This window comes from Melitaea cinxia, chromosome 10 (genome assembly GCF_905220565.1).
Source record: "Melitaea cinxia chromosome 10, ilMelCinx1.1, whole genome shotgun sequence".
NCBI classification, from domain to species: domain Eukaryota; kingdom Metazoa; phylum Arthropoda; class Insecta; order Lepidoptera; family Nymphalidae; genus Melitaea; species Melitaea cinxia.
In genome coordinates, this window is record NC_059403.1 from 15,409,276 (window position 1) to 15,436,338 (window position 27,063).

Here is a 27,063-nt window from a genome sequence, read left to right on the forward strand (position 1 = left end):
TGCCGACTCAATCCCAATCCCCAATAAGCTAGCAAAAGTTTCATATTCAATGGGCCTTATTAGGGTAAAAAAAAAATATATATTTAATGGGCCTTATTAGGATATAAAATGTGTGTCGGGGATTTGGAAACAGGCGAGATGGTATTATAAGAACACAAGCATACAGACTAAAAGATATATCTGAATAAATTAGACAATATTTGTGGTAGACCGCAGCTGGGACTGCACAGCAGTCTACTTATAAACATTGCACCAATTTTGAAGCGTGTGGACGTTCACACACCGGGAATTTCAAGTTCGAGTCCTGCTCAGGAAGGATATTTGTATTTGTACCTATTATTATATTTATTTCCGGTCTGTTTGTCAGTCCTTTTGGGTCTCCAACCGTGCTTTGGTCAACACGTTAATCAGTCGGTTCTGGTTGTTATCACAGACAGCTGATAGCAATGGTTACTTGTAGTAGGGAATATATCCGACAACCCGCAGTGAAGCACTAAGCTCCGATCATTCTTCTACATAGAGAAAGAGGCCTTTGTCCAATAGTGGGATGTCACAGACTGAATCGTGGACAATAAACATTATATACTCTGTTTTCAACAAATTTAATTTTTTATTTTACATTTTATTATTCTGACGAAGCAAACCTTAATCAATTGGATTATTACTAAATATTTTGATGATCTCAATAATAATAAGACCCTCTAATTATTTCTTATTTAATTAATTTAGTTTTAGACGTAACGGAGTAAATATTCCAATCCAATTTTATCCAAAACTCCTTTTAATATCTTCTAGTTGGGTTTTAAGACAAGAATTTAATATCGTATACTAAATTAATATTTTCTATTTTAAGCCGAATTGTCAATATTTTCTGAGAAAGAATCTTCGAAATGTCGTTTGTAACTGACAGTGTCACAAATTGCGGTAGAAAATTTTCAACGTGGACAGTTTTATGTTGACTAGAATTATCTGAATAATCTAAAAGTATCGTTAAAAACAAGCGTCTTTTGTGGAGAATGTTAAGATTATGTCTCATAATATCACTTTTTCAATTACACGTCTAATAGGGTATCTCATTAATCATGTTTGCGGTTATCCACTTCATTAGATTATTCAATTAAACATGAAACATTATTAATTGACTCTGTAATTAATCACATGTGCAACGAACCATTAATTTCAAACTGAAAATAATTATTTAAATAAGTAATAAATTTCTGAGTCATTCTCTGATAAATCGGACGTTTTTTTTCTCCAAATGTTTAAAAATTTATTTCAAACCAATATAGATTAGTAGAAACAATCCATTAATAGTTATATAAAAAGTTGGTATATATGCATATCCTATTAATATTATAAACGCGAAAGTTTGTATGTATGGGATGTATGGATGTTTCTTCCTCTTTTACTGAAACAACCGAATGGATTTAAATGAAAGTTTACAATAATATAACTTATATATTAGAATAGGCTATAATTTATAAAGATAGTGTGTGAATTGTCCAAAATATAACGATAATTGTCAAGTAAGTCGGAAAAAAAAAAAAAAATTTGCATGGAAGTCCATTTCTGAAGTTATAAGATTGAAACTTTTTCTTAGGCTTTTGGTCACGAATATATAAATATTTATTTAATCATTTTCAAAATTGTGAGAAATCACTTACATATAAAATTATTTGCTATTTTGTCAAAATGCGTCTTGTTTTTACAGAAACCTTCATTACTGGTCTTCTTTTCAAATAATATTATTTTAACCTTCCTTCTTAGAGTCGGTTAGCTGTTGATTAAAGCTAGACTAGTAAACAAACTCGAAACTAATTTCAGAGACTCAGAGATCATTAAAAAAAAACCGTAAATCATATATCAAAATCTGATTCTGAGCACCCTGGACGGCAGTACTGGCAGTGCACTGTATAAGCATGTATGATATTTTGTTACCTATACGGTATGATTGTATTTAATTTATTGTAAACCTTATTAATAATAAATAAATCGCTTCAGCCACATATACCACTGCTGGACATAATAATAAAAAAGATTTATCAAAATCGGTTCATAAACGACGAAGTTATCTCTGAACATACATAAAAAAAATATATGTATATATATTCTATTTTTTTGGAAGAGTCCTAAATCGTAAACAAATATGGCGTACTTCCGACCACAGATAATAGAGTAATATTGTAAGTATAGTAAAGTGACACAAAGAGCAAATGAATGAACAATATTAATAAGCCATAGACGAAAGTAAAATTCATTTTATGTTCAAATATTTAACGCTAACATATTGCTAAAATTGTTTCAAAACCTAATAATATATTGAATATTTTTTCTAAGAATTAGTAGAGGTACAGAATTACGAAAAAAATATATATATATTAATTGAGCATCGAGCATAAAAGGCCACAAATTTATATTTCGTTTATGTAAAATAGTCGGTAAAAAAGACGTCAAAAATAAAATTTACAACAAAATAGGGCCGCCTGTATCTAGAAAAAAAAGTTGACCCTATTAGTATTATTGTTACATTATTTGTATTCACTATAAATATAAAGCCTTGCGCCGGCGGCACACTCTATAACATGTAAACAAAAGGATTGATAACACTGTTGCTCACGTAGCTCTCATTGGGTAATCCTAAGTCTCATACTAAAGTCCCACAAAATTTTCCTGTGAACTACAATAAACTTTTATGCCAATGCTATGTGCTTTTATATTATATTGGATAGCGTTAATTCAGAGTGAAATTGATATTCAGAAACATTCATAATATAAAATAAAACCCTTACAATAAACACTTTACTATAAAAGATTGACATTTATAATATTTTGTCAGCATTTTTTACGCTCAACATAAATTAAAAAAAAAAACAATATCTAAAACATAATAACAAATCGCTTTACGGTAACATTGTTTTATAACTTACTATCAAATTATGATTCGTGAAAATTTAAAATATAAGTAAAAACACGGCCCATTTTATCGCTCATGCCGTTCATTCTCTTATACTCATTCACCTCTAAAAATATTATGACCACATTCCTATTTGCGTCACAAAAGAAGATATTAAAATGTCATTTTCGAAAATATTAATTATCTGTACGCTCGAAATTCGTATTTTAATAATTTTTATGTGTTTAAAATCATAAATTGATATTTGTTTTTAGTGAAATAAATAGTAAATGGAGTTTTACAAGTGTCCGTTAGCTAATATGTTGTGAAAGTGAGTGATAAATGCGTGAAATACGATTGACAGGGGTTTGTTTACCAAATAAGACTCTTCCAAAAAAACTGAATATACATATATACGGTCGAATTGAGCAACCTTCTCGTTTTTTGAAGTCTGTTAAAAAAGATGTAAATGTAATCTCTCTTGAAGGTCTTGGACAAATTTTATAGGAAAATTCCGTAAAATTTTCGAGAAAATTTTAAATTTACATAATTCTAGGAAGGCAAGGTAATAATAATAACACCTCGCCTTCTTTGAAATATATAAATTAACATAGTAGTAAAATTCTCTCTGTACTTGATGGCTTAATTTACAAGGACTTCATAGTTAGCTTATATTATAGTTATAATAATATTAATATTTCTTGTATCTTTTACACTAGAATATATATTGAATATGTAATAATAAAGGGAAAATAGGTAAACATTAGTCAAGCAACCCAGAACGCTTGCTAATCATTCGTTTAACGAATAAAATCGGGTACTTACTCGTAATCGTCATTTCGCTTGGATATTAACTCAGACTCGTTTGCAAGCTCCTCTACTAACTTTGATGTTATTTACATTATAAATAAACTAACTATTTACCTATGGTCGTGGTATAAACTATGTTCTTGTAAATAATTCCGCTGCAACGCAATTCCGATTCCCTGAGCAGAAGATTGCTCTCTATTAATGTTATCTATCAGAAAATGTCGATCTCTGTAAATTTTGTTTCTTTGTTCATCGGATTGGTGATTTTATGTTTGAATAGGTAATTTTATATATTTACAATTCAAAACTTAAGAACTAAATATTTACAGATAGTTTTGGTATAAATCATGTCCGCGTGGAATTGTGCCAAGAATGCTGGCAGCATTTCCCCGTTGAATCGCTATGCCGATTCTCTGGGCAAAAAATGCACCAGCCCTCTTGTCACCAGTGGAGGCAATAAGGCGAGGTGTTATCTAATTTAAAAAATTTTTAGCACTGCTACTCTAAGGTCCAAGTGTTTCGACTGCAAACAGCACAAAGATGTAATTTGGAATTAGTGACGAATATTTGTGCCATTTAGTCGTTTCAGCTTTTTCCGCTGCGGCTCCCGCTTTTAAGGCTGTTTCCCTGACATGAGACGGAGCAAGTGTGTCAACGCAGGTTGCGTCCCACAAAAGCGCCCGTCCCCTTTCCCAGGGAACCAACGTCAATCCATCAGGTCTCTTGCCATCATTGCGACTAATTCCAGTTGGCTCGAAAAGAGCAGGAACGTCGATGGTGGCAAGAGCTCTTTTTATGGTATCGTTTAGGGAACCGTGGCGGGAAAACCTACCTGAACTCTTGTTACAGGAAAGGCCGTGTAGTCCGAAAGAATCGACCTCTTTTCCGCACGGACATCTGTGTTCAAAGCACAGTGGAGCTCCCAACCGGAGACCGAGAGCAATTCTAAAACTTTCATTGTCTAAAAGTGTCCCAAGATTTTTTGACGGCATTGCGTGTAACCAGTGACCTGACTCTTTATTTGACACAGCTAGAAGCCTGGCACGGTTTTTGTCACTTGTAAGATTTTGCGTCAAACTTATATGAATATTGTGAACTATTGGTATATCCCAAAGTTTTTGTTTTGTAACGTCCTTCGGGATATCGCCATTAGGACACATTAACTTCCAGTTTTCTATTGCGTCTGTAGCATCTGTAATTTGGACTGAATTAGATTTTAAGATGTCAGAACATAAACCTTTGATACTATGCACAGAAGCAAGAAACGCAGGAAGAGCGACACTCGAAATTTTTCTCACGCCGATGCCACCATCTCTAATTGGTAAAGTAGCTTGGGTCCATGAATTTTCATCAAAAGATAAATTTAGAATTTTTTCTAATGAATTTTTTAAAGTGGCATCAAGTTTTTCGGTCATTCCAGGAAATTTCCAAATTGGGCTTGCGCGTAAAATATACATAAATTTTGGGACAAATAGACAATATTTTAATATAGTGTAGGCAATATGAGAATTTAGAGTGCCCAATTTGTCAGTGTTTTCAACAAATATTTTAATTTTATTATCCAAAATGTGGCTAAATGGGTGCTGTGTGGCTACGGCACGAAAAAAAAAGAATATAGCCACCCCCTTTCTTCCCGTGGGTGTCGTAAGAGGCGACTAAGGGATAACAAAGTTCCACTACCACCTTGGAACTTAAGAAGCCGACCGATGGCGGGATAACCATCTAACCGCTGGCTTTGAAACAACAGGCCGAAGACGGGCAGCAGCGTCTTAGGTGCGAAAAAGCCAGCCCTGCGGTCACCAACCCGCCTGCCCAGCGTGGTGACTATGGGCAACACACATGAGTTCACGCATTTTTGGCGCGAACTTGTGGAGGCCTATGTCCAGCAGTGGACTGCAATAGGCTGGAATGATGATCCAAAATTGGCTGTATGCCTTCATCAAAAAGTGGTGCACCTAGAAGACAAAGTGTACTTCTTTGAAGTATTTTTAAATTAGGAGCAATTTTATTAAATAATTCCGTTGCCAAATTAATTTTGGAAAGTGATAGAAGATCTGTGAAAAAAATTTCACATTTTGAAAAATTTAATTTGAGACCAATTTTATCAAACTCGTTTTTAATTTTGATTAAGTCTTCAACGACATCGTCCACTTTACCTCCTATGGTTCCATCATCAAGGTACCATATGTTCAATTTTGATTTTAAATTTGAGATACATTTGTGGATACCTAGACTAAAAAGAGCTGGACCTAGTGGGTCTCCTTGCTAAACGCCGACATTAGAAAAAATTGTATTCTCGCCAAAAAGTAGCTTAGATGGTGAATTGTAACATTGCCAAACATAAGGATAAATTTCAGGAAGATGTAATGAAACTTCGTTAAGCAAGGTTGCTCTGTCTAAAAAAGCATTCTTTACATCAACTTTCAGCAGAACTTCAGCCTCATTACTTTTTAAAAAAGTAAAGGTAATTAATATATATATTTGTATATTTTACCAGTACACGGAAAGTCTCATCACACTCTTTGAATGTAGCTAAAATAATCTATACATATAATAAAATGGTAGGAAAGTCAAAACTGTACATTGAATATTTTTTTAAAAGAATACTTGGGGTGTGATCTACAGTCGATACCGAAGCCAAAAATATAGTTTTTAGAATTTTTGTCTGTTTGTCTATTTATCTGTATGTATATCCGGGATAAACTCAAAAAGAACTGCATGGATTTACTTCAAATTTGGCACGAATATTATTAAGAAGTCGTGTCAACATATAGGCTACATATTATCACGCTATCACTTACGGGGAACGAGCAGTGAACCTTTATTTCTTCAATGCATTCTAACAACGTGTAATCTAACGACGCATATTTGAATGTTGTTATTATGTTAATAACCAACCTATAAAGCTAGCTTCATACTATAAATAAAGACATTCTGTAGTATATTTAGTATCAGCATTGCACCCGTGCGAAGCCGGAACTCGCTAGTTATAGAATAATTATAGCTGTGTGGCTACGGCAGTAAAGAATATAGGCACCCCCTCTCTTTCCGTGGCTGTCGTAAGAGGCGGCTAAGGGATAGCACAGTTCCAGTACCATCTTGGAATTTATAAAGCCAATCGATGGCGGGATAACCATTCAACTGCTCGCTTTGAAATACACAGGCCGAAGACGGGCAGCAGTGTCTTCGGTGCGACAAAGCCAACCCTGCGGTCACCAACCCGCCTGCCCATCGTGGTGACTATGGTGACTACTAGTGGGGCAACACACATGAGTTCACGCCATTTTTGGCGCGAACTTGTGGAGGCCTATGACCAGCTGTGGACTGCAATAGGCTGAAATAATGATGATGATGAAAATAATTATAAATAAACTTCATGTGCACGTAAGGTGATCGTTTAATCTTCAATTATACTTCGATTTTCATCCTCAATATTATCTGTACTAATATTATATTATTATTATCAAGCTGAAGAATTTGTTTGTTTATTTAAACCCGCTAATCTCAGGAAGTACTGGTCTGATTTGAAAAATGCTTTCAGTGTTAGATAGCCCATTTATCGATGAAGGCTAGGCTTTATAATGTTTTAGTACCTCTTTTTCTTGAATTAACGTAGGTTAAGTCGTAAGGCACGTCTAGTGACGGATATGTTTACATATTGAGAGCAATGAGTTATGAAAAATGAAAACAAAAAATTATATAAAAAAAAATCTAAATGTAATTTAAAAGTTTTAATTTGTAAAAAGTTACCAACTTTCTTAATTGTTTCAAACAACGCAGCGGTGAAATGGGTCTTCAAATGGTTTAATTTGATTTAAATGAACTTAAACAATTTTCTTAAATGGCTTTAGTGGTCTATTAAGTTAGCTTATATCTTCGTCAAATTGACAAATTTAATAACAATAACGATTTGGAGTCAAATTAATTAAAAATATAAAAAATACGGATAATCTGGCTCACATTATGATAATAATTGTTTATAAAAATCAAAGCACTTTCTTGTGATGATTACGATCATTAAGGCGTCTTATGCGCTGATGTCACTTATCTGTCTTACTAATTCCTAAAGTTTCCGCCCTCGTCAAAGCGATTACTTCATTGGGTAGTTAATTGTTCGTTATTTACGGTACTTAGAATTGATTGGCTTTATTGTATCTACGTACTCAATTAATTAAAACTATTATTTGTACTGTTAGTTAACTCATGTACGAAGAGTCATTTATATAATAAAACATAAGACGAACAAAAATTAATCGAATTTCCACATAAAATATTTTTAATTGTAAACATTTACAAACTGAAAGTCAACTGTCTCATAACATTGTTGTGGATCTTTTCATTTCGTTGAGATCAGGTTTAATGTCTTGGATTAAGGTTTGAGCAGTGTTGTCGGCTAAGCTGTGTAGTTTACCTTAATGGAAAATGATTGTAACACTCTGAGATACTTATAGATTTATCTTAGTTAGTATTGTTAAAACTGTGTGTAAAAATTGAGTAGCAGCCTGTAATATCCCACTGCTGAGCATAGGCATCTTTCCCCACGTAGGAGAAGGATCAGAGTTTAATCCACTACGCTGCTCCAATGTGGTTTGGCGGATATATTCCCTACTATGAGTAACGATCGCTATTAGGTGTACATGATAACAACCGGGACCGACGGTTTATCGTGCAACCCGAGGCACAGTGGGGAGACCCACAAGGAATGCACAAACACCCAGACCATGGCAAACATTTGTATGGCCAATACAAATGTTTATAATGTGCGGGGATTGTGCGGGAACACGGAACCGCCAGCACAACAGCCACAAACCAATTTTGTAATCGTTGCGTTAACGCGTCGTCAACGTATACTACCTATGTCCAATTTAAAGTTTGTGGCATAAAAAAATAAGATTGGTCAATATCGCGCTTGCAATGCTTCTGGTGTTGTGGGCGTCTATAACCTAACATATACAATTAAATAAGGCTTCAGAAGCACTTTTGAATCATAATTTTACAAATTGAAATTATGTTAATTTTTCGTATTTTTTTTTCAATTTAAATTTATAAAACAATTTTTTATATCAGGTTTGACTATGATCGTTTCCTAACTTTATTATTTCGATAGTCACGTATCGACAAGTGCGTTTAAATAAGCACGACCTAAAAATAAACTAAAGGATTTTCAACGAAGCATATGTTTTCAAGCGTATGTTACAATTGTATTGAATTCCTGAATATACTTTCATTAGATGTCTATTTATATATCTCTATTTATTGTGATATTTCTGTGGATGTTTTCCAATGAGACTTGTGATAATAAATGTAGGATTGCAAATTTATTTACAAGTATCATATAATCCTAATTTATATATAAATAATGACTATTATATAAAAAATAAAATTAATAAAAAAAATTATTAATTATTTATTAATATAAAAATTATAAAAAAAAAGTTAAAGAAAATTACGAAAATAAGTATCATCTTCAAAAGTTTGATGGGGAGTAAAGCAAGTTACCTAACATAAAATAAACAATGGAGATAAGCCAAGTACGTTTAAATATAAACGAGAAATATTTTAGGGCGCTATAAAGTAGACTGAGGTAGTCGGAAGAGTTACACACACTACAGCACATAGCTGTATATTCATCTAACTCAGTATGATAAAACTAAACCACTTTCTTGATATCAAGTACTTTCTGTTAAGTGCAAATTAAATAAAAAATTACTTGTATTTTAAACTAGCTGCCCGGACAGACTTCGTTCTTCTTTGTCAAAAGTTAATAGCAAAAATTATTTTTTAATTATTTCAATTTTTTTTAGTATTAAAATCTTCCATGGGCCTTAAGGAACATTAAAAAAATAGCCAAATTGGTCGAGCGATTCATAAGTTATGCGCTTAGCAACATTCATTTTTATTTATATAGATTAGTGACTTTTTTTTTAAATTAAAATCTTTTGAATCGTCATGTCACAAAATTGAATTTATTTTCCATTATGAAACGTCATCTTGAAATTGGTATGTAAGTAGATTAGGATCCCTAAAAGGACAACGGCTAACTGTATAGCTACCATTAATTTCGCCGGCCGATTAAACGGAAAAAGGTTTTTGCCTACCAATGGAAGATTACAGATTGATCGAATCAATACAGTCGTAATCTAGTAGTAAGCCACGTAAAACAGTCCTCTGCCCTGATTGCTATCATAAACGCTTCTAACAGGTTAATTTGCATAAATTATCCCTCAACCCGCAGCGAAACAGAGCGGTGGATTCAACTCCAACTCTTTTCCTATACAGAGATATTTTCCCAGCAGTGAACGTATACGAACAACTCCGTTCAATATACTCTAGTAACTGAATCAATGAAAGAGCCTTTTAAACGAGCTAAAATAAAAATATAATTTTAAGTCAGCTACATGTAAAACTAATAAACAATATAGAAATACCTTTATTTGAAACTCTGTCATAATAGGTTGGGGAAAAAGACTTTTTGTATTTTCTAATAAAAATTTGTCAATGTGTAATATAATCTTTTTGGTTGTATTGTTTGTGACTGGCTGGTTTTGATATAAAGAAAAGGTAACATTTTAAAAAGGAAATTAAAAAGTAAAAAATAGTTTCCCGCCACTTTAATTTGTTTCTGTCCGCCAAAATGGGTGACTCCGACCAAGTGATTTGGTACATTTTAAAGTTTTTATGTTTTATTTTCTTTCTTAAAGAAAGAGAAAAGTGCCATACAAGCTGCGAAAATAACTTGTAACGTTTTTGGACCTAATGTAGTTAGTAAGATTAGCACAAAATTGTTTTAAGCGTTTTCAGTCAGGAAATTTAGATGTCAAAGATATATTTCGCTCTCCCAGTTACGAATTACCGTAACGACATTTTTGAAAAAGTTAAGTTAGATCGAAATTTGAATAGTTACGATATAGCTAAAGATCTGAGAATTGACCATAAAACAGTTTTGACCCATTTGAAAAAGGCTGGCTATACAAAAAAGCTCTATATGTGGGTGCCACATGAACTCACTTAGAGAAACTCAATAGACCGTGTACTGATGATCACTGGTGACGAAAAGTGGATCATCTACGTTAGTGATGTATAAAATAAATCATAGCCAAAAAGTCGGTTAAGCTGCACAGACTAACGCGAAACCCGGGTTGACAGGTAGGTTGGTAGGTAGGACAATAAGGTGATATTGAGTGTATGGTGAGATTGAAATGGCATCATCCCTTATGAACTTTTACCTTCGAGCAAAATCGATTCGAATTTCTAATGTCAACAGCTGATGAGAAAAAAAAATTTGAAAATAAATAGCCAGAAGTAATCAGCAGAAAAGCTGTGGTCTTCCATCACGACAACGCCGTCGGGCGTACACATACTACTTACGAGATAGCGCCAAGTTATTAAACTAAATGGTACATAATTATAAATAAATAAATAAATAAATGCTTCACACTCAACGGTCCCCAGTAGGATTTTCTCCTGTGTTGGGGGTCCGGAAACACAATACACATGCACAAACGCCCAGACCACGATAAACATCTATACTGGCCAATAAAAATCTGTCGTGAGCGGGGATTGAACTCGCGACCGCCTGCGCAACAGTCAGTACCTGTGACCGCTGCGCCAACGCGTTGTCAATAATTGAATATTACAAATTATTTAAATGAATTTTGTAAAATCTCATCTTGAATTTCTAAATGAAATACAAAAAAACTTTTTCCCCGACCTAATATGAAATGGTAACATCTGCTCAACAATGAGATGAATTCCGACTAATAAAAGCTTACCGTAATAATTTTTATAAAAAATAAATCTCTACAAAGTATATTTTTTCATTTATTTTAGTTAATGGCTTACAAAATGTATATCATTTATAATAAAAATAGGTAAAAAAACTTTTTAAGTTAAACGGTTTTATGTTAAACATACATTGCAATGTTTAAGATAAATGTACTAAAAACCAAAAAATAATAAAATAGATACAGTCGTGGGAATTATAAACATATGCATAGACTAGACTAAAATAAAACCGTGGGGCACGTCAATTGTCTTGTATTCTGCTTGTTGAGCCCTTTCATTTGATACCCATATTGATGGGATTAATAAAACATAAATTATCCGCCATTTTGTAGCGGCGGCCATCTTGAATTTATAATGATAATGAATAAACTTAATTGTATTGTCACCAAAATCCAAAGTGTATACAAAATTTCAGATTAATCGGTTGACAGGAAGAGGGTGAAATTTGAATTACTAAATTTGACCCAAGAATAATAAAAAATAAATAAAACAAACGGGGTGAGCTAAATAAAACCGTTTAATAAAAATAAATCTCTTTTTTTCATTTATTTTAATTAATGGCTTACAAAATGTATATCAAATACTTTTTATTAAAATCTTTTCAAATTCAATGTAGAAAATATCACGGGCACTCCTAAAATTGTTGTTTTTAGAGCGACAAAGTATTTCTCTTCGCAGTTCTTCATCACATCAGCCTTTCGCAGTCCACCACTGGTCATAGGTCTCCACAAGTTCACGCCAAAAATGGAGGAACTTGGGCAGGCGGGTTGGTGACCGTAGGGCTAGCTTTGTCGCACCGAAGACGCTGCTGCCCGTCTTCAGCCTGTGTATTTCAAAGCCAGTAGTTGAATGGTTATCCCGACATCGATCGGCTTTTTAAGTTCCAAGGTAGTAGTGGAACTGTGTTATCTCTTAGCCTTAGTTAGTGTGTATGCGTCGTGTATGTAGTGTCTGAAATTGATCCATCAGATGTTCCGTTAGTACATGACGAAACATTCAACAAAATAATTTTTTTATTGGAATAGCATTTTTACAATTTTTGTCTGTCTGTCAGTATATTCTGGCTAATTTCTGAAATGGCTGGACCGATTTTGAAGGGACTTTCACTGGCAGATAGCTGATGTAGTAAGGAGTAGCTTAGGCTACTTTTAATTTTAGAAATTTATTTATTTTACAACTCCGGGAACTTAACAAAAAAATTTATGTTAAACTCCATGCGGACGAAGTCGCGGGCACAGCTAGTATTTAATATAATCATCTTTTAAGTCAATAATAACAAAACCGATAAATTGTATAGAAATTATATAAAATATATCATTTTTATTGATGATTTCGATTTCAAGAAAGCTTCGTTAACGACATCAGACGGCTGACTTCCGTTCAAAGCGGATATTTGCCAAAATACACGTTAAAATACAATATTAATAATTTCGGTACGTATATATATATATTTATTTATATTTATGTCACTAGGTTGGCAAACAAGCGTACGGCTCACCTAATGGTAAGCGATTACCATAGCTTATAGACACCTGCAACACCAGAAGCATCGCAAGCGCGTTGCCGACCCAGTCCCCAATCCCCCCCAGGAGCTCTGGTCACCTTACTCACCAACAGGAACACAATACTGCTTGAAAACAGTATTATTTAGCTGTGATCTTCTGTAAGGTCGAGGTACTACCCCAGTCGGGCCGCTCCATATTTTGAGCAGGAAAGTCCTGCTGTGCCCTACCTCAGATAAGATAAATGTCTGATTTATATGTTTGGTCTAACGTGTATCCCATGCCTTGAAGAGTACTTGATTACTTGGTTAACAACACTTCGTAACAGTGCAACAGTATTCAACGCATTTCATCTCTCCTATATCATATTTTATTTCAGGTCCAAATGTATTTCATACAAAAAAAAAAAAATGGGACAATTAATAATGTTTTTAGTCTGTAAGGAATTTTAAATGAATATTCTAACAAAATTAAGGCCCTAAGACTCGTTTTTGGTAACTATCTCTTTTTTGGGAGAGAAAAAATAAGAAGATAAACAACTTATTAATTAGAAAACACAACAATAATTGTGTTTGCTCGCAAACGAAAAAAAAACCGACTTCAATTACATCGAAGAGTAATACAACGTAGATCGACGAAAAAATAATCAAGTAACTACGCGTTATCAAAGAATACTCAAAAAGTATTTAACAGATCTCGATAAAATTTATATGTAACCACATGATAAACATCAGCTTTTGATTAAATTAAAAATTATCTAAATCGGTACACCCAGTAAAAAGTTATTGCAGATTTTCGAGAGTTTCCCTCGATTTCTCTAGGATTCCATCATCAGATCCTGGTTTCCTTATCATGGTACAAAACTAGGGATATCCCCTTTCCAAAAAAAAAGAATTATCAAAATCGGTACATCCAGTAAAAAGTTATGCGGTATAATAAAACGTAGGTCGACGAAAAAAGCGTCAAGTAAAAACGCATTATTAGATATAACTCGAAAAGTAGTTGTTAGATCTCAAATAAATTTAAATGGGACCAATTGGCACACACCACCTTTCGATTAAAACAAAATTTGTCGAAATCGGTCTACCCGGTCAAAAGTTCTGATGTAACATACATAAAAAAAAAAATACAGTCGAATTGAGAACCTCCTCCTTTTTTGGAAGTCGGTTAAAAAGTTTACAATCACAAAAAGAACTTTGCTTCAGTCTGTAATATCCCCCTGCTGGCATAGGCCAATTCCTCGTGTAAGAGAAGGATCAAAGTTTAATCTACCACGCTGCTTCATTGTGGGTTGATAGATAAATAGGATTAGCATGTAGTTATTACGTCTATTAGAATGCACTAATATTCGTGATTTTTGAAACTAAAATACAATATACCATTTTTATTATTCCATTCAATATAAGCAATTAATTTATCCAATAAACGAGGGAATCGTTATGTTTGACGACATGAAAGTAATTAATATACTTAACTTTTACTTACAATTAATCTATTTACATGTCCAATAATATAACATTCAAAACATTAAAAAAACACAATCGATCTATGATAAAAAAACTTTTGTTTTTAACTCAAATTTAAATTTGTATTTTTTTTCATCAGTATACGTGTTCCTTGGCGAACACATTGCGTTGGTGGACTTCGTGAACGTCCTGCAGCGGCGAGGACTGCTAGCTGGCGGCGATTACGCAGTGATCGCAGTAGACGATGAAATCTATGACCCAAATGATGCTGTCATTACATATGCTGGTAAGTGATAATAATATACGACTCTAAATACGAGTCAGAATTACTATATAAAGTTTAGTTATTCTCTATCCTTGTTACTCTCTGTATGCAAATTGGTTCAGATAGTTTGTAAATATTTGGTGTTAGATAGGGCTAATTCTTTCATTAGGGTTAATTTTGGTGAAATTGACCTCTAGGTCCATTATTTGTATTTGTAATACGAAACTAATTAGATTTTACTTAAACACTGATTATGAGAGCAGTCTCGATCGTCACCTTAAAGCCAACACTTTGTTACGTCAAGGAGAAAAGGTTATTGACCCTGAACTGAATTAAAATGTGTAGTCACGATTCAAAGTTATTTACTTGTTTACTTACATTAAACTTATGTCTGAACCTAAGACGTAAGATTAGTAAAACGTGTATATGTGAACTAGAAAATGTTATCAGTAAATCACGGTCTCGAAGGTCGTAAGCATCATGTAAAACGCGTCGCTCATGCGTTTTAAGCAATAATGTATTCTATCTCATTCTTTCCTATACATTTATGTGCTTACTTCTTTATCGAGACGCAGTTACGTTTTACTGAGTTTCAAATCACGATTCTAAAAAAGTTTCAATCCAAAGAAAGTAAGATACAATGAGAACTTTTAACTTTGTAGTGTCTCGTAGCGCTTCGTAGCGCACACAGTGATTCGTAGCGGAGCGTAGCCGTTGTTTTAGTTACTGCCTGTATGTGCAAACTCATGATGGTTTCAAAAGGAAATCTATTTTAAAATAAAAAACAAATAAATAAAATAAAGTATTTTATTTACTACCGAAATGATTCACTGAATTTTTAACAATCAATGTAATTCTGTTACATAATTCTTATTATACAACTTTATATATGTAAAGTTTTTATAATTGTAAAAGAATCTTTTTATAATTGATTTGATCTTTAAGAAAAAAAAAAAAATTGTATCAAAATATCATTAACATTAAAATTTTACGACGTTACGCGGTGTTCCCAAACGGTCACCAAATCCGAGTACCGATCGTTCCCGACGTTGCCTTCATTTGAGCGATCGGACCAGAACTGAGGTAGGGCACAGCAAAAAATATCCTGTCCAAAATCTGGAGCAGCCTGACTGGGGTAGCACCTCGATCTTACAGAAGATCACAGCTAAATAATGCTGCTGAAAACATTGTTGTATTTCTGTGGTGAAGAAGGTGACTAGAGCTCCTTGACGGGATTTAGAGGCATAAAGACCTAGTTTAACGTGACATAAAGTGTGTTTCTATATGTGATAGCTTGTTATTAGCTTTTATTTTATTCATAATCTGTATGAGTTATAGTTATAATAAGCTGTAAGCTATCCAAATAAAATAAAATAAAATAAAGGCTCCTCTCATTGTAGTCTTCCAGCTAATAACATTTCTAAATCATAACAGTATTCCTGATGTGAATATATTTCATTTAAATCTAGCTAGAGATTCTTAAGATATGTACTTTCAAACAGACACAAAGACAAACAGACTCGCCAGCTTTGTGAAATTATTAAATACTGCGTTATTTGCGCAATTTCAACTGCGCTACAGTTTCATTATATTACCTCAGTCAACTTTCGTCAAAAGCAGGCTCTTATACCGAAAATTATAAGAATAGTTGTTTGCTCGCAAACGAAAAAAACCGACTTCAATTACATCGACAAGTAATACAACTAAGTTGACGAAAAAAAAAAATAACAAACGCACAAGTTGTCACTACGACTTCCGAGGGTTCCTGTTCCTTACCATGGTAACAACCTGGAGATATCTCTTTCCAACAAAAAAAGAATTATCAAAATCGGTTCATAAACGACGAAGCTATCCCCGAACCTACATAAAATAAATAAATATATATACTCCTTCTTTTTTAAGTCGGTTAAAAAGGTTTTCCTACAAAATCAATTTGAGTAAAAAATACGAAAAGAAAGAACATTTATTTATAAAACCATCCACAGTATCAAGTCACAAAAATAGAAATTCTATATCCCATATTCATTTTCACCCAAGTGGTAATAATAATGGAGACATGACGGAGATAATGTAATTTAATAAATAATTATGACAAAAGAAACAAAATTGTACTTGGAAATTATTTCCACTGGTAACGAGAATCGCTTCACTAAATTATAATAACTATGTGTACTTATACTAATTATAATCATGAAATTTTCGAGTGAATTTAGTTTATATATTTTCAACAGATGGCGCTGTTATTTTAAATTGACGTTGTTTTACTTACATGCTTCATATGTTTACTTGTCGTGGCCCTAGTATAGTTTATAGTGGCTCTGCTTTCTGTTCCGCGGGTTGCGGGTTCGATTCCCGCCTGAGTTTCGGTGTAATATTTGTATTTATTAACTAATAGCGTCCCGCCCCGGCTTCGCACGGTTGCAAAAACTATCAGTGTTACTCTACTATATTATGCATATATTACACATATAAACCTTCCTTTGGAATCACTCTATTTACTAAAGAAAACAACATCACAATCCATTGCGTAGTTTTAAAGATCTAAGCATACAGATAGCGGGAAGCGACTTTGTTTTATATTATGTAATGATGATGTATAATTATTAAAAATATATATTTAGTTATATCAATTAGCTATTACCTATAATACAAGCGTTAAGTTCCTTACCGTAGGAACAGATGATCGTGTGTGTATGTTATAAAATACATATTTATTTACTTCATAATGCCTGAGCCTTATGGTAAGCCAATATCGCAGCTGTCAATACCAAGAAAATCGCAAGAGCATTTCCAATTAGTTTAGAGGTTACAAAAATTATTTATGACACGTATCATTTCATATCGTATTATATCGTATCGTACGTGAAGCAAAAACTTTGTACCCCATTTTACAAAAATTGCGCGGACGAAAGAGTATTCATGAAATTTCGTACACTTATAGTTTATATAGAGAAGGAGTGTAGAATGCTTATACTTTTTTTAAATTATGTATAAAAATACATTAAATCAATTTTATCTATTTACTAGCGGGCCCCGCAAACGTTGTTTTGCCATATATAGGTATGAAAAATAGAATTTGGCCGATTCTCAGATCTACCCAATATGCACACAAAATTTCATAAAAATCGATCCAGCCGTTTCGGAAGACTATGGTAACTAACATTGTAACACGAAAATTTTATATATAAGATTTGACTCCTTATTACACGTAAATAAATCTACATACAATATCATATGTTATATATTAACTAATATATAAAATTTTCGTGTCGCGGTGTTTGTAGTTAAACTCCTCCGAAACGGCTTGACCGATCACACGAAATTTTGTGTGCACATTGGGTAGGTCTGAGAATCCTAAATGGCGTTCCACAGGGGTCGATTCTGGGTCTATTTCTTATTTTAACATATATATATGATTGCCATTTTATGTTAAATATATTTGTGATATAGAGTTATTTGCAGATAACACTTCTCTAATATTTAAAGTTGATAGGAAAAAAGTAAATTATGATGACGTGAATGCTTCTTTGTCGCGAATTCAGGATTGGTTTAAAATAAACAACTTGGTTTTGAACGCCAAAAAAAACCAAGTGCGTTGTGTTTTCGTTACCTAATGTTAAGCATCCAAATTATAATTTTATAATAAATAACGAGAGGCTTATTGTCAATGATGCTACAGTTTTCTTAGGGATACATTTGGAGTCAAAACTTCAGTGGAATTCCCATTTGTCATCCTTGAATGGTAGATTCAGCTCCGCAGCATTCGCAGTTAGAAAAGTACGACAACTGACCGACGTTGCAACTGCGCGCTTAACATATTTTAGCTATTTCCATAGTGTTATGTCTTAGGGCCTGTTACTGTGGGGTAATGCTGCAGATATTGGAACTATATTTATCTTGCAAAAAAGGGCTATTCGCGGCATTTACGATCTTTTAGCTCGAGTCTCCCTACGGGATGTTTTCCAAAAGGTAGACATATTAACAATTGCGTCGCAGTATATTTATAACAATATTATTTATATTCACCACAATATTCAATTTTTTGAAATAAATAGTAATAATCGCATTGTAAACACGAGAAGGAATAACAAAATTGTAACTCCAAGTTTCCGACTGCGCAAAGTAAACTTTTCCTTTCTTGGTCATGGTATTCGCATGTATAATAAAATACCACAAACGATTTTGGAATTGTCTCAACATAAATTTAAAGTTTTTATAAAAAATAATAATAATAGATGAAACTTATTACTCGGTGCAGGATTACATAGTTGATAAAGATATGTGGACTTAGTGACGCTGTATTTTATGAAACATGTTTCTAATTTTGCACTAAAACACAGATTATATATTATTTTTCAAAAGAGTAACTGCGTAGTTTCTTGCCAATTTTTTTCTGCAGAATCTACATTCCGAATCGGTGGTAGCTTTACTTCTACAAGTATAATAATTGATTTTTAAAGTTTTAATTTGTAAAATGACGATTCAAAAGTGCTCTTGGAGCCTATTTGACTAAAGTTATTTTTGATTTTGAATTTGATTTTTGAATCGAAAAACATCTATTTTTCATCCCCATAAATGTTAAGGGTAGTCCCACCTCAATTTTTTTTAATTTTTAGATAATTTTTTTATTTTTTATTTTATTATGATTTGGCGTTGAAAAATAAAACCTAAATTTTCATCCTTCTACCACCAACCCCTATTTTTAAATAGCGTTTAGCCGCAAGACAACGTTTGCCGAGTCAGCTAGTAACCAAATAAATATTGATCACTGAAATGTTTGTACGCCCGCAGCTTCCGAACGAGACTATTAAATTTGATATCTTCTTTTTTTTGTCGTTGTCATCAGAATGAGGTTTGTATAATAGAAAACTTAACAAAAATCGAACAAAAAAATTTGACGAAAATAATATAGATATGTATTTTACCGGAAAAGCTAGTATTATATAAAGGTTCAAAGCATTGCTATGTATGTACTCGTATAAAGGTATGCTTATTCTTGAAAGAGAATACCCAAGAAGGAAACATTACCTACAGAAATTAAACAAAATAAATATTAAAATAGAACCATTATTAGAGATTCCATTATAAATATTAAATTTATTGAACTTTTACAACAGTAAAATTTGACTTATAATTCTAAAAACAAAATTATTGTGCTTTCATCCATAACAGCGAATAATATTGAACATTATTTACATCTGTCGTCCCTTTGTCTTTTACAAAATGTAAGCCTGAGTACCATTTAAAATAATAAACATACTTTTGTATAAATTATCGAACAAATTTATAAATTTTATTTATATTTGATCTAAATAAGATTACATGACGCAGACTTGTAACATCAAATGTTATTTTAAAAACAATATTTGTATACTGAGTTTCAGTGTGTATATTCAGAATAAGTCAACCCTGGCTTGTAATCGTAGCCTCTTTTTAGTCTTTAATATGTAAATAAAGATTCAAATAGAAAGTTATATTCACGGCTTGTCTTTGATATAATCGTGTTTCAGCTCGACAAATTACATTGATATGATATTCAAAAATGTTTAGAATTCCTAATGTGTGGGTAACACAAAAATAAAATCGTACATATTAAAAATAGCATGGTGTCGTCTCCTGTCAAAGATTTTCATTGTAATATAAAACTTTGAATAGTTACGGGTTTCTGTAAAGAACTCACTATAGACGGCGCCACGGTTCGCTTAAACTGAAAATAAAATCATCATATCAAAAATTTCGAGCTAGCGGGTACATCGTTCCATAGCTTAATTGGCTAGAGCGCCGACATGGTCAGTCGGAGACGCGGGTTCGAACACCTCTGGAGCGGTTAATTTTTGATATGATATTCAAAAATGTTTAGAATTCCTAATGTGTGGGTAACACAAAAATAAAATCGTACATATTAAGGTCAGTTCTTATATTTGTTTACATGTTATTGAGATACCATTGTCTCATACATCTTTGGGTATATCATGTTACAGGTAAAACATCTTGTATTGTTTCGTATTTATACACTATCACTACTTGTCATTTTTCTTTCAGATATTTTCTATCATTCTATTGTTACTTGACTTTAAGTAATTAAATATTACAATAAAGTAGAAATTAAGTGGGATTAGGAATTCCATTTAGTATCAAATGTTTTAGAATATAAATTTTATGTAACGTCAGTAAAACACAGTAACAGTAGTAAATTAGTTAGGTTCAATAATAAGTGACACAGTTTTATTGTGAGTTGGTGAATAGATCCTATATCGTGTTAAAATTTATACAATCCCTGTGGTGCCTGCTAAATACAAATGTATTCACAATTGACAACACTCTTAATAGAATAAAGATTGAACTCCCAACGCGACTCGACTTCATAATCTACATTATTTAGTATTAAATTACGTCTTGCGACCAGCTCTTGGTTACAAACTTGTATGATTTTTTAATTTTTTTTATTATAATAATGGTAAAATAGCTTCTCAAAATAACGAATGTTGATATCTTAAGGTTCCTTTTTTAAATTCTAAAGAATTTTTTTTAGGGTACACTTTATTGTACCCTAAAAACAAACGAACAGCAAATATAAACAAAGATATACAAAGTAAAAAAAGTTTCTCCGATTTTTCAGCTATTTAAACTTGTATATCAGTTACATGGTTGTTGCGAATATCCGCATCCGCATTGGTAAATGTGGATCATCCGCATTGATTTAGACATCTGCATCGCATCAGTATGAATTGATGCGGATTTACACCGGCGTATTTGAACGCGATGACATAAAAAAGGCACATCTTTGTGTCAAGATCTTACGTTTTTTTTTTTAGTTTTTAACCGAATTACAGGAAGACAGGAGGGGGTATCAATTCGACTGTATTTTTTATGTACGTTTTCTTATAACTTCTTAATAGGTATACCGATTTCGATAATTATTCTTTGAATCAAAAGGTCGTGCTCGTCATATTTCTTAACTTATCTCTAATAATGCGTATTTTACTGAGATTAGTTTTTCGTCCACCTACGTTGTATCGTACCTTATTACCTAATACTGGATGTGCCGATTTCGATGATTCTTATTTAAATCAAAAGTTAATGCTTTTTATGTGGTCACATTTAAAGACCGAGATTTGACCAATGCTTTTTGAGGTATCTCTAATCATTTACTTGGCAATTTTTTCGCCTACCTGCGTTGTACTACTTCATCTATGGCCCATGTAATTGCAGTCGGTTATATTTTCGTTTGCAATCAAACACAATTATGTTTCAATTATGGATGTAATTTAAATATTTAAAATTAAACATTGAGTAAAAAATTGAATGAAAATGTCGGCACCAACAAAAAGTAGTGGATGGAGTCATTTTTATCATATTATTAGAGAGTAAAACAAGCTGGTGTGAATTTTTTAATGTAAAAAAATATTGAACATACATTTCTCGCAGTGGAGTGAAAGTTGAGACGGAGATATAAGATAGCGGAGATAGAAAGAGAGAGTTACGTTTCGTAAGTTTTACTTCAGTCGTGTGGTCTAAGGCACACACGTTTTTTTTTGTTTTTTTTTTTTGAGTTTTTATATATTTTATTTCTTTTATACTTTTTTTGGCCGCAAAAATTGTCGTATTAAATAGAATAAGTTTGCTTATTTCATATCTATCTGGGCGGTAGGTACTTGCGTGTGGTAAACGCGGGTTTTCCCACTTTAAGTCCTGATTTCGCAGGAATTCCTGGACAAATAGTATATGTGCTGTACACAATCTCCTCTATCTTCCAGTGAAATTCCCATAAAAATTGGTTCAGCTGTTCCAAAGATTTGCCCGGACAAACAGAAAGACAGACAGACAACCATTTTAAAATCGTTCGTTTGAGTTTTAGTATCTTGCAAGTAACTATATGCACTTGAAATAACAAAAATATTTTGAAATAGCAGACAGACACTTTAATTTTATTTATATGTATGGATGAATTACAAATTTTTATAAATATCTATTAATTTTTTTATTTCATTCGCATAGAACTCTATTCTTAAAATACTTATATTAGAAAGAAAAACTATTTTAATTTTATTCTCAAAATATGATTAAAGAAAGCATATTAAAATTTAATCCATTTGTTGAATCGATCCGCGAAACCAATATTAATTTGTTGCTAAAATATACCTTTCGAAAAAAATATATCACATGTTGTTTTGAACAAAATCTTTAATTTAAACCAGAATTACAATTTACAAATGCAATAATAAAGAAAATTAGTTAAACAAATTGAGCCTATTTCGCTTTAAAAATCCTGTTGCGAGTTAATTAAATTAAAATTACATTTTTGTAAGCGATGGGGAATGGAACTTGGTATTGAAAATATTTTTAAGCCGAGTAAGAATACTGCCTACTTTTACGTAATTTACAAGGTATATATTATTTATAGTTATATATTCGTTTCATTTCGTATTACCACCGCCTACGAGAAAGTAAATATTTTTATGAAAATTCACGACAAAAAGTACCTAACTTTCAGTGTTTAAACTCTTTTGTTCTGTGTGTTTTAATACTTTATATAACACAATTCTAGTCACAAAAAAAATTATAAGTGTTTAAGCATTTACGGTTACTACTAGTACTGTCACTTAAACGGAACTTACCGCCACAGGACACCCATCTTTAAGACCTTGAATTCGGGAGACCGAGGCATCAACGTCAACGGCAAATTCATCTCTCATCTTAGATAGATAGATAGATAGATAGATAGATAGATAGATAGATAGATAGATAGATAGATAGATAGATAGATACTCTTTATTGTACACAACAACAATCAACATAATAACATATTACAAATAAAAAAAACAGTGTACAAAGGCGGTCTTATCGCTAGAGTAGCGATCTCTTCCAGACAACCTTTACCTTCTCCTTTCTTTCACCTTTATTGGACTACGATAGGCTGAAGTATTAGCACCACAAGAACTTTGAGATTCCCGCTATTTTGGTGACATTGTAATTCCCAAAATGAAAATTATTGAATGAATAAAAAAATCACCTCCAAGGCATTTTTATACTAAATGTGGTAAGCAAGCGTATGTCCCGCCTGATGGTAAGCGGTCACCATAGCGTATGGACGCCTGCAAAATCAGAATTATTACAAGTTAGCTACTCGCCGTACGATCAACAAAGCTCAAGCGGGAATTGTGCGAGACATGGACGAATGGTTGTTAAGATGGCTACTTCTTATGTATGATTGGTGACTGTTGATTTTTATACATTTTAAATATGTTTTTTTTATATATTGGAATGTAACGCTTCTTTTTGCATGTGGTGTTCACCTTAATAAATTGTAACACTTAGCTCTAAAGTATTTATTAAGATTAGGTTTACGTTATTATGTAATTAGTGTTAACAGTTACTGGTGATCCTAAATAAATAAATAAATAAATAAATAAATAAACAATCACAAGGAGCGCTGGCTTTCTTTATAACCATAGAAATACAACAATTTTTGAGAGCAACAATATTTGATTGTGATTTTCATCATTCGTCACTTGTATGTCGTATGTCGACGTATTGGCAAATCTTCCGTTTTCTTGTTCTCGTCTTCGACAAGAAAATAAAAATTATTGTATAATTCAAGGTGCTTAAATAACTTGATGACAAAAGAAATTCTTTCATTAACTAGGTACAAAACAAGTACAAACAAGCGTACGGCTCATCTGAAATTAAGTAAGCGATAACCTTAGCTTATAGACGTCTGCAACACGCGAAGCATCGCAAGCACGTTACCGACCATATGCCCAATTTCCTCCAGAAGCTCTGGTCACCTTACTTACCAACAAGAGCACACACTGCTTGAAAGCAGTATTATTTAGCTGTGATCTTTTGTAAGGTGGAGGTACTACCCCAGTCGGGCTGCTCCATATTTTGAGCAGGAGTTTTACTGCTGTGCCCTACCCCAGTTACGTCACTAAGACATATTATTTTAAACTCAACTACATTAAATAAATATGCATTTAATCTCAATAAAGATTAAATTAAAATTTGTTATTAAGTTAACAGAACAAGTGTTGACTCTGAGTCGGTATAAAGTTTTCCGGGTCAGCTTGTACCCAAATATACAATTGTAAAATTGTAAATTAATTGCTATACCTATTATTTACCTACCTAATTATTTATGTTTTGCAATTACGGCTCGTACCCTCACCATGGCTTCGACTTAATTTTTATTGGAAATGAGATATGTTAAAGATCAGATAACCCATCCCTTATAATTTTGAAAGCAGGTTTCTGAGGTGACCTAATAGCGTTCGGACCTTTTTAAATAAAATTTAGTCTGGACATAAGCCTCCACAACGCGTGCGCGTGTGTGTGCGCGCGCGCGTTAGTGTGTGCGCGCGCGCGTTAGTGTGCGCGTGTGTGTGCACGTGTGTGTGCGTGTGTGTCCGCGTGCGTGTGCGAGCGAGTGTGTGTGTGCGTGTGTGTAAGCGTGTTTGTGTGTGCGAGAGTGTGTGCGTGTGCGTGTGTGTAAGCGTGTTTGTGTGTGCGAGAGTGTGTGCGCGTGTGTGTGTGCGTGTGTGTGTGCGAGTGTGTGCGTGTGTGTGCGAGTGTTTGAGCGAGTGTGCGCTTGTGTGCGTGCGTGTGTGTGCGCGCGTGTGTGTGTGCGCTTGTGTGTGCACGTGTGTGTGCGTGTGTGTGCGCGTGTTTGTGTGCGTGTGTGTGTGTGTGCGCGCGTGTGTGTGTACGCGTGTATGTGTGCGCGTGTGTAAGAAATCAAGTTTCTATTTTCGCAAAATAAACGTCTACCTTGACATTGACATAGAATAGGGCAATGTATTCGTACGAGAAGGGTTTAAAAGTGCTTTTGAAGCCTACATGACGAAAGTGGGTTTGAAGCCTACTCAAATAAATTGTGTGTGATGTTGAAATTTATCCATTTTCATAAATTACTAGTGACTCTTCCCGGCTCCACACGGGTGCAATGATGATACTAAATATACTACATATTGTCTTTATATACAACGTTCACTTGCCCCGGCCGGTACCGCCACAATCGCTAAGGCCCAGCCTTTTAAATTTGTAATATCTTCGAAAATATTCATTTAAATTACATGCTGTTTAGGGCCATATTGATTTATATTAAATGTACAATGTATTTATTTAATACAATGTAGGTACTTAATTGTATAGAGATTAATGCTGAATTGTTTTAAATAGCTTCGTAAATGAGCCATTATTTCTCGTAAAAAGTAAAGGATAAAAAGTAGTTTCGATTCAGGTTCGATACCCGCTGGAACGGATTTTTAATGTGATATTTAAAAAACATGTTTAGAATTCCCTAATGTGTGGGTAACACAAAAATAAACAATAAAAATCACATTATAAATCTCTAAAATTGTTTCTTTTTACTAAGATTTCTTCCTCTACTATATTATGCATGTATTGTACATATAAACCTTAAATTACTTTATCTATAAAAAAAACGCATCAAAATCTGTTGCGTAGTTTTTAAGATTTAAAATTATCAGAATTTAAACATACATACGCTTCAGCCTGTAATATCCCACTACTGGGCATATGCCTCTTTCCCCGTGTAGGAGAAGGATCAGAGCTTAATCCACCACGCTGCTCCAATGTGGGTTGGCGGATATATTCCCTACTATGAGTAACGATCGCTATCAGGTGTGAATGATAACAGCCGGGACCGACGGCTTAACGTGCTCTCCGAGGCACGGTGGGAAGACCCACAAGGACTGCACAAACACCCAGACCACGGCAAACACCTGTATGGCCAATACAAATGTTTGTCATGTGCGGGGATCGAACCCGCAACCGCCAGCGCAACAGGCACAATCCATAGCTGTAACCGTTGCGCCAACGCGGCGTCAAACATATATATTTTATATCAGTATATATTTTATATTCATGCACGTATATTATATTATCTTAATTATTTATATATGGATATTTGTATATGTGTATGAATTATTGAATCTATCATACACTATTTTTATTCATCCTTAAGAATATTGTACACTTCCTATCCGCCTCTAATATATCGTGTCCTGTGCTCAAAGGCTATCGGGAAGAAATCGCTCTTCAGCGATAAGATCGCCTTTGTACATCTTTTTTTTTAGTTACTACTGTTTGTTCAAATTTTGGTGTACAATAAAGAATATATTATTATTATTAAAGATCTAAGCATATATAGGGACTGAGAGACAGCGGGAAGCGACTTTCTTTTATACTATGTAGTGAAGACGGTGACATGAAAAATACTTCAATTGTCGAAGGAATTTTACCTAATGTAACTATAACTACTATTATAGTCAAGGGCAAAACAGGTTTTTAAGCTTTCACAGACAATCAACAATTTTACTT

The 27,063-nt window shown here is 33.3% G+C and overlaps 1 protein-coding gene across 1 annotated transcript in view; it reads left to right on the forward strand.

The window, feature by feature from the left end:
* The window catches only part of LOC123657475 (guanylate cyclase 32E-like), a 102,971-nt gene that overhangs the window by 24,869 nt on the left and 51,039 nt on the right, over nucleotides 1-27,063 (forward strand). The window contains exon 7 of the mRNA XM_045593018.1: nucleotides 14,596-14,742. Within this exon, the coding sequence (XP_045448974.1) occupies nucleotides 14,596-14,742 (147 nt within the window). The remainder of the gene's footprint in view (nucleotides 1-14,595; nucleotides 14,743-27,063) is intronic.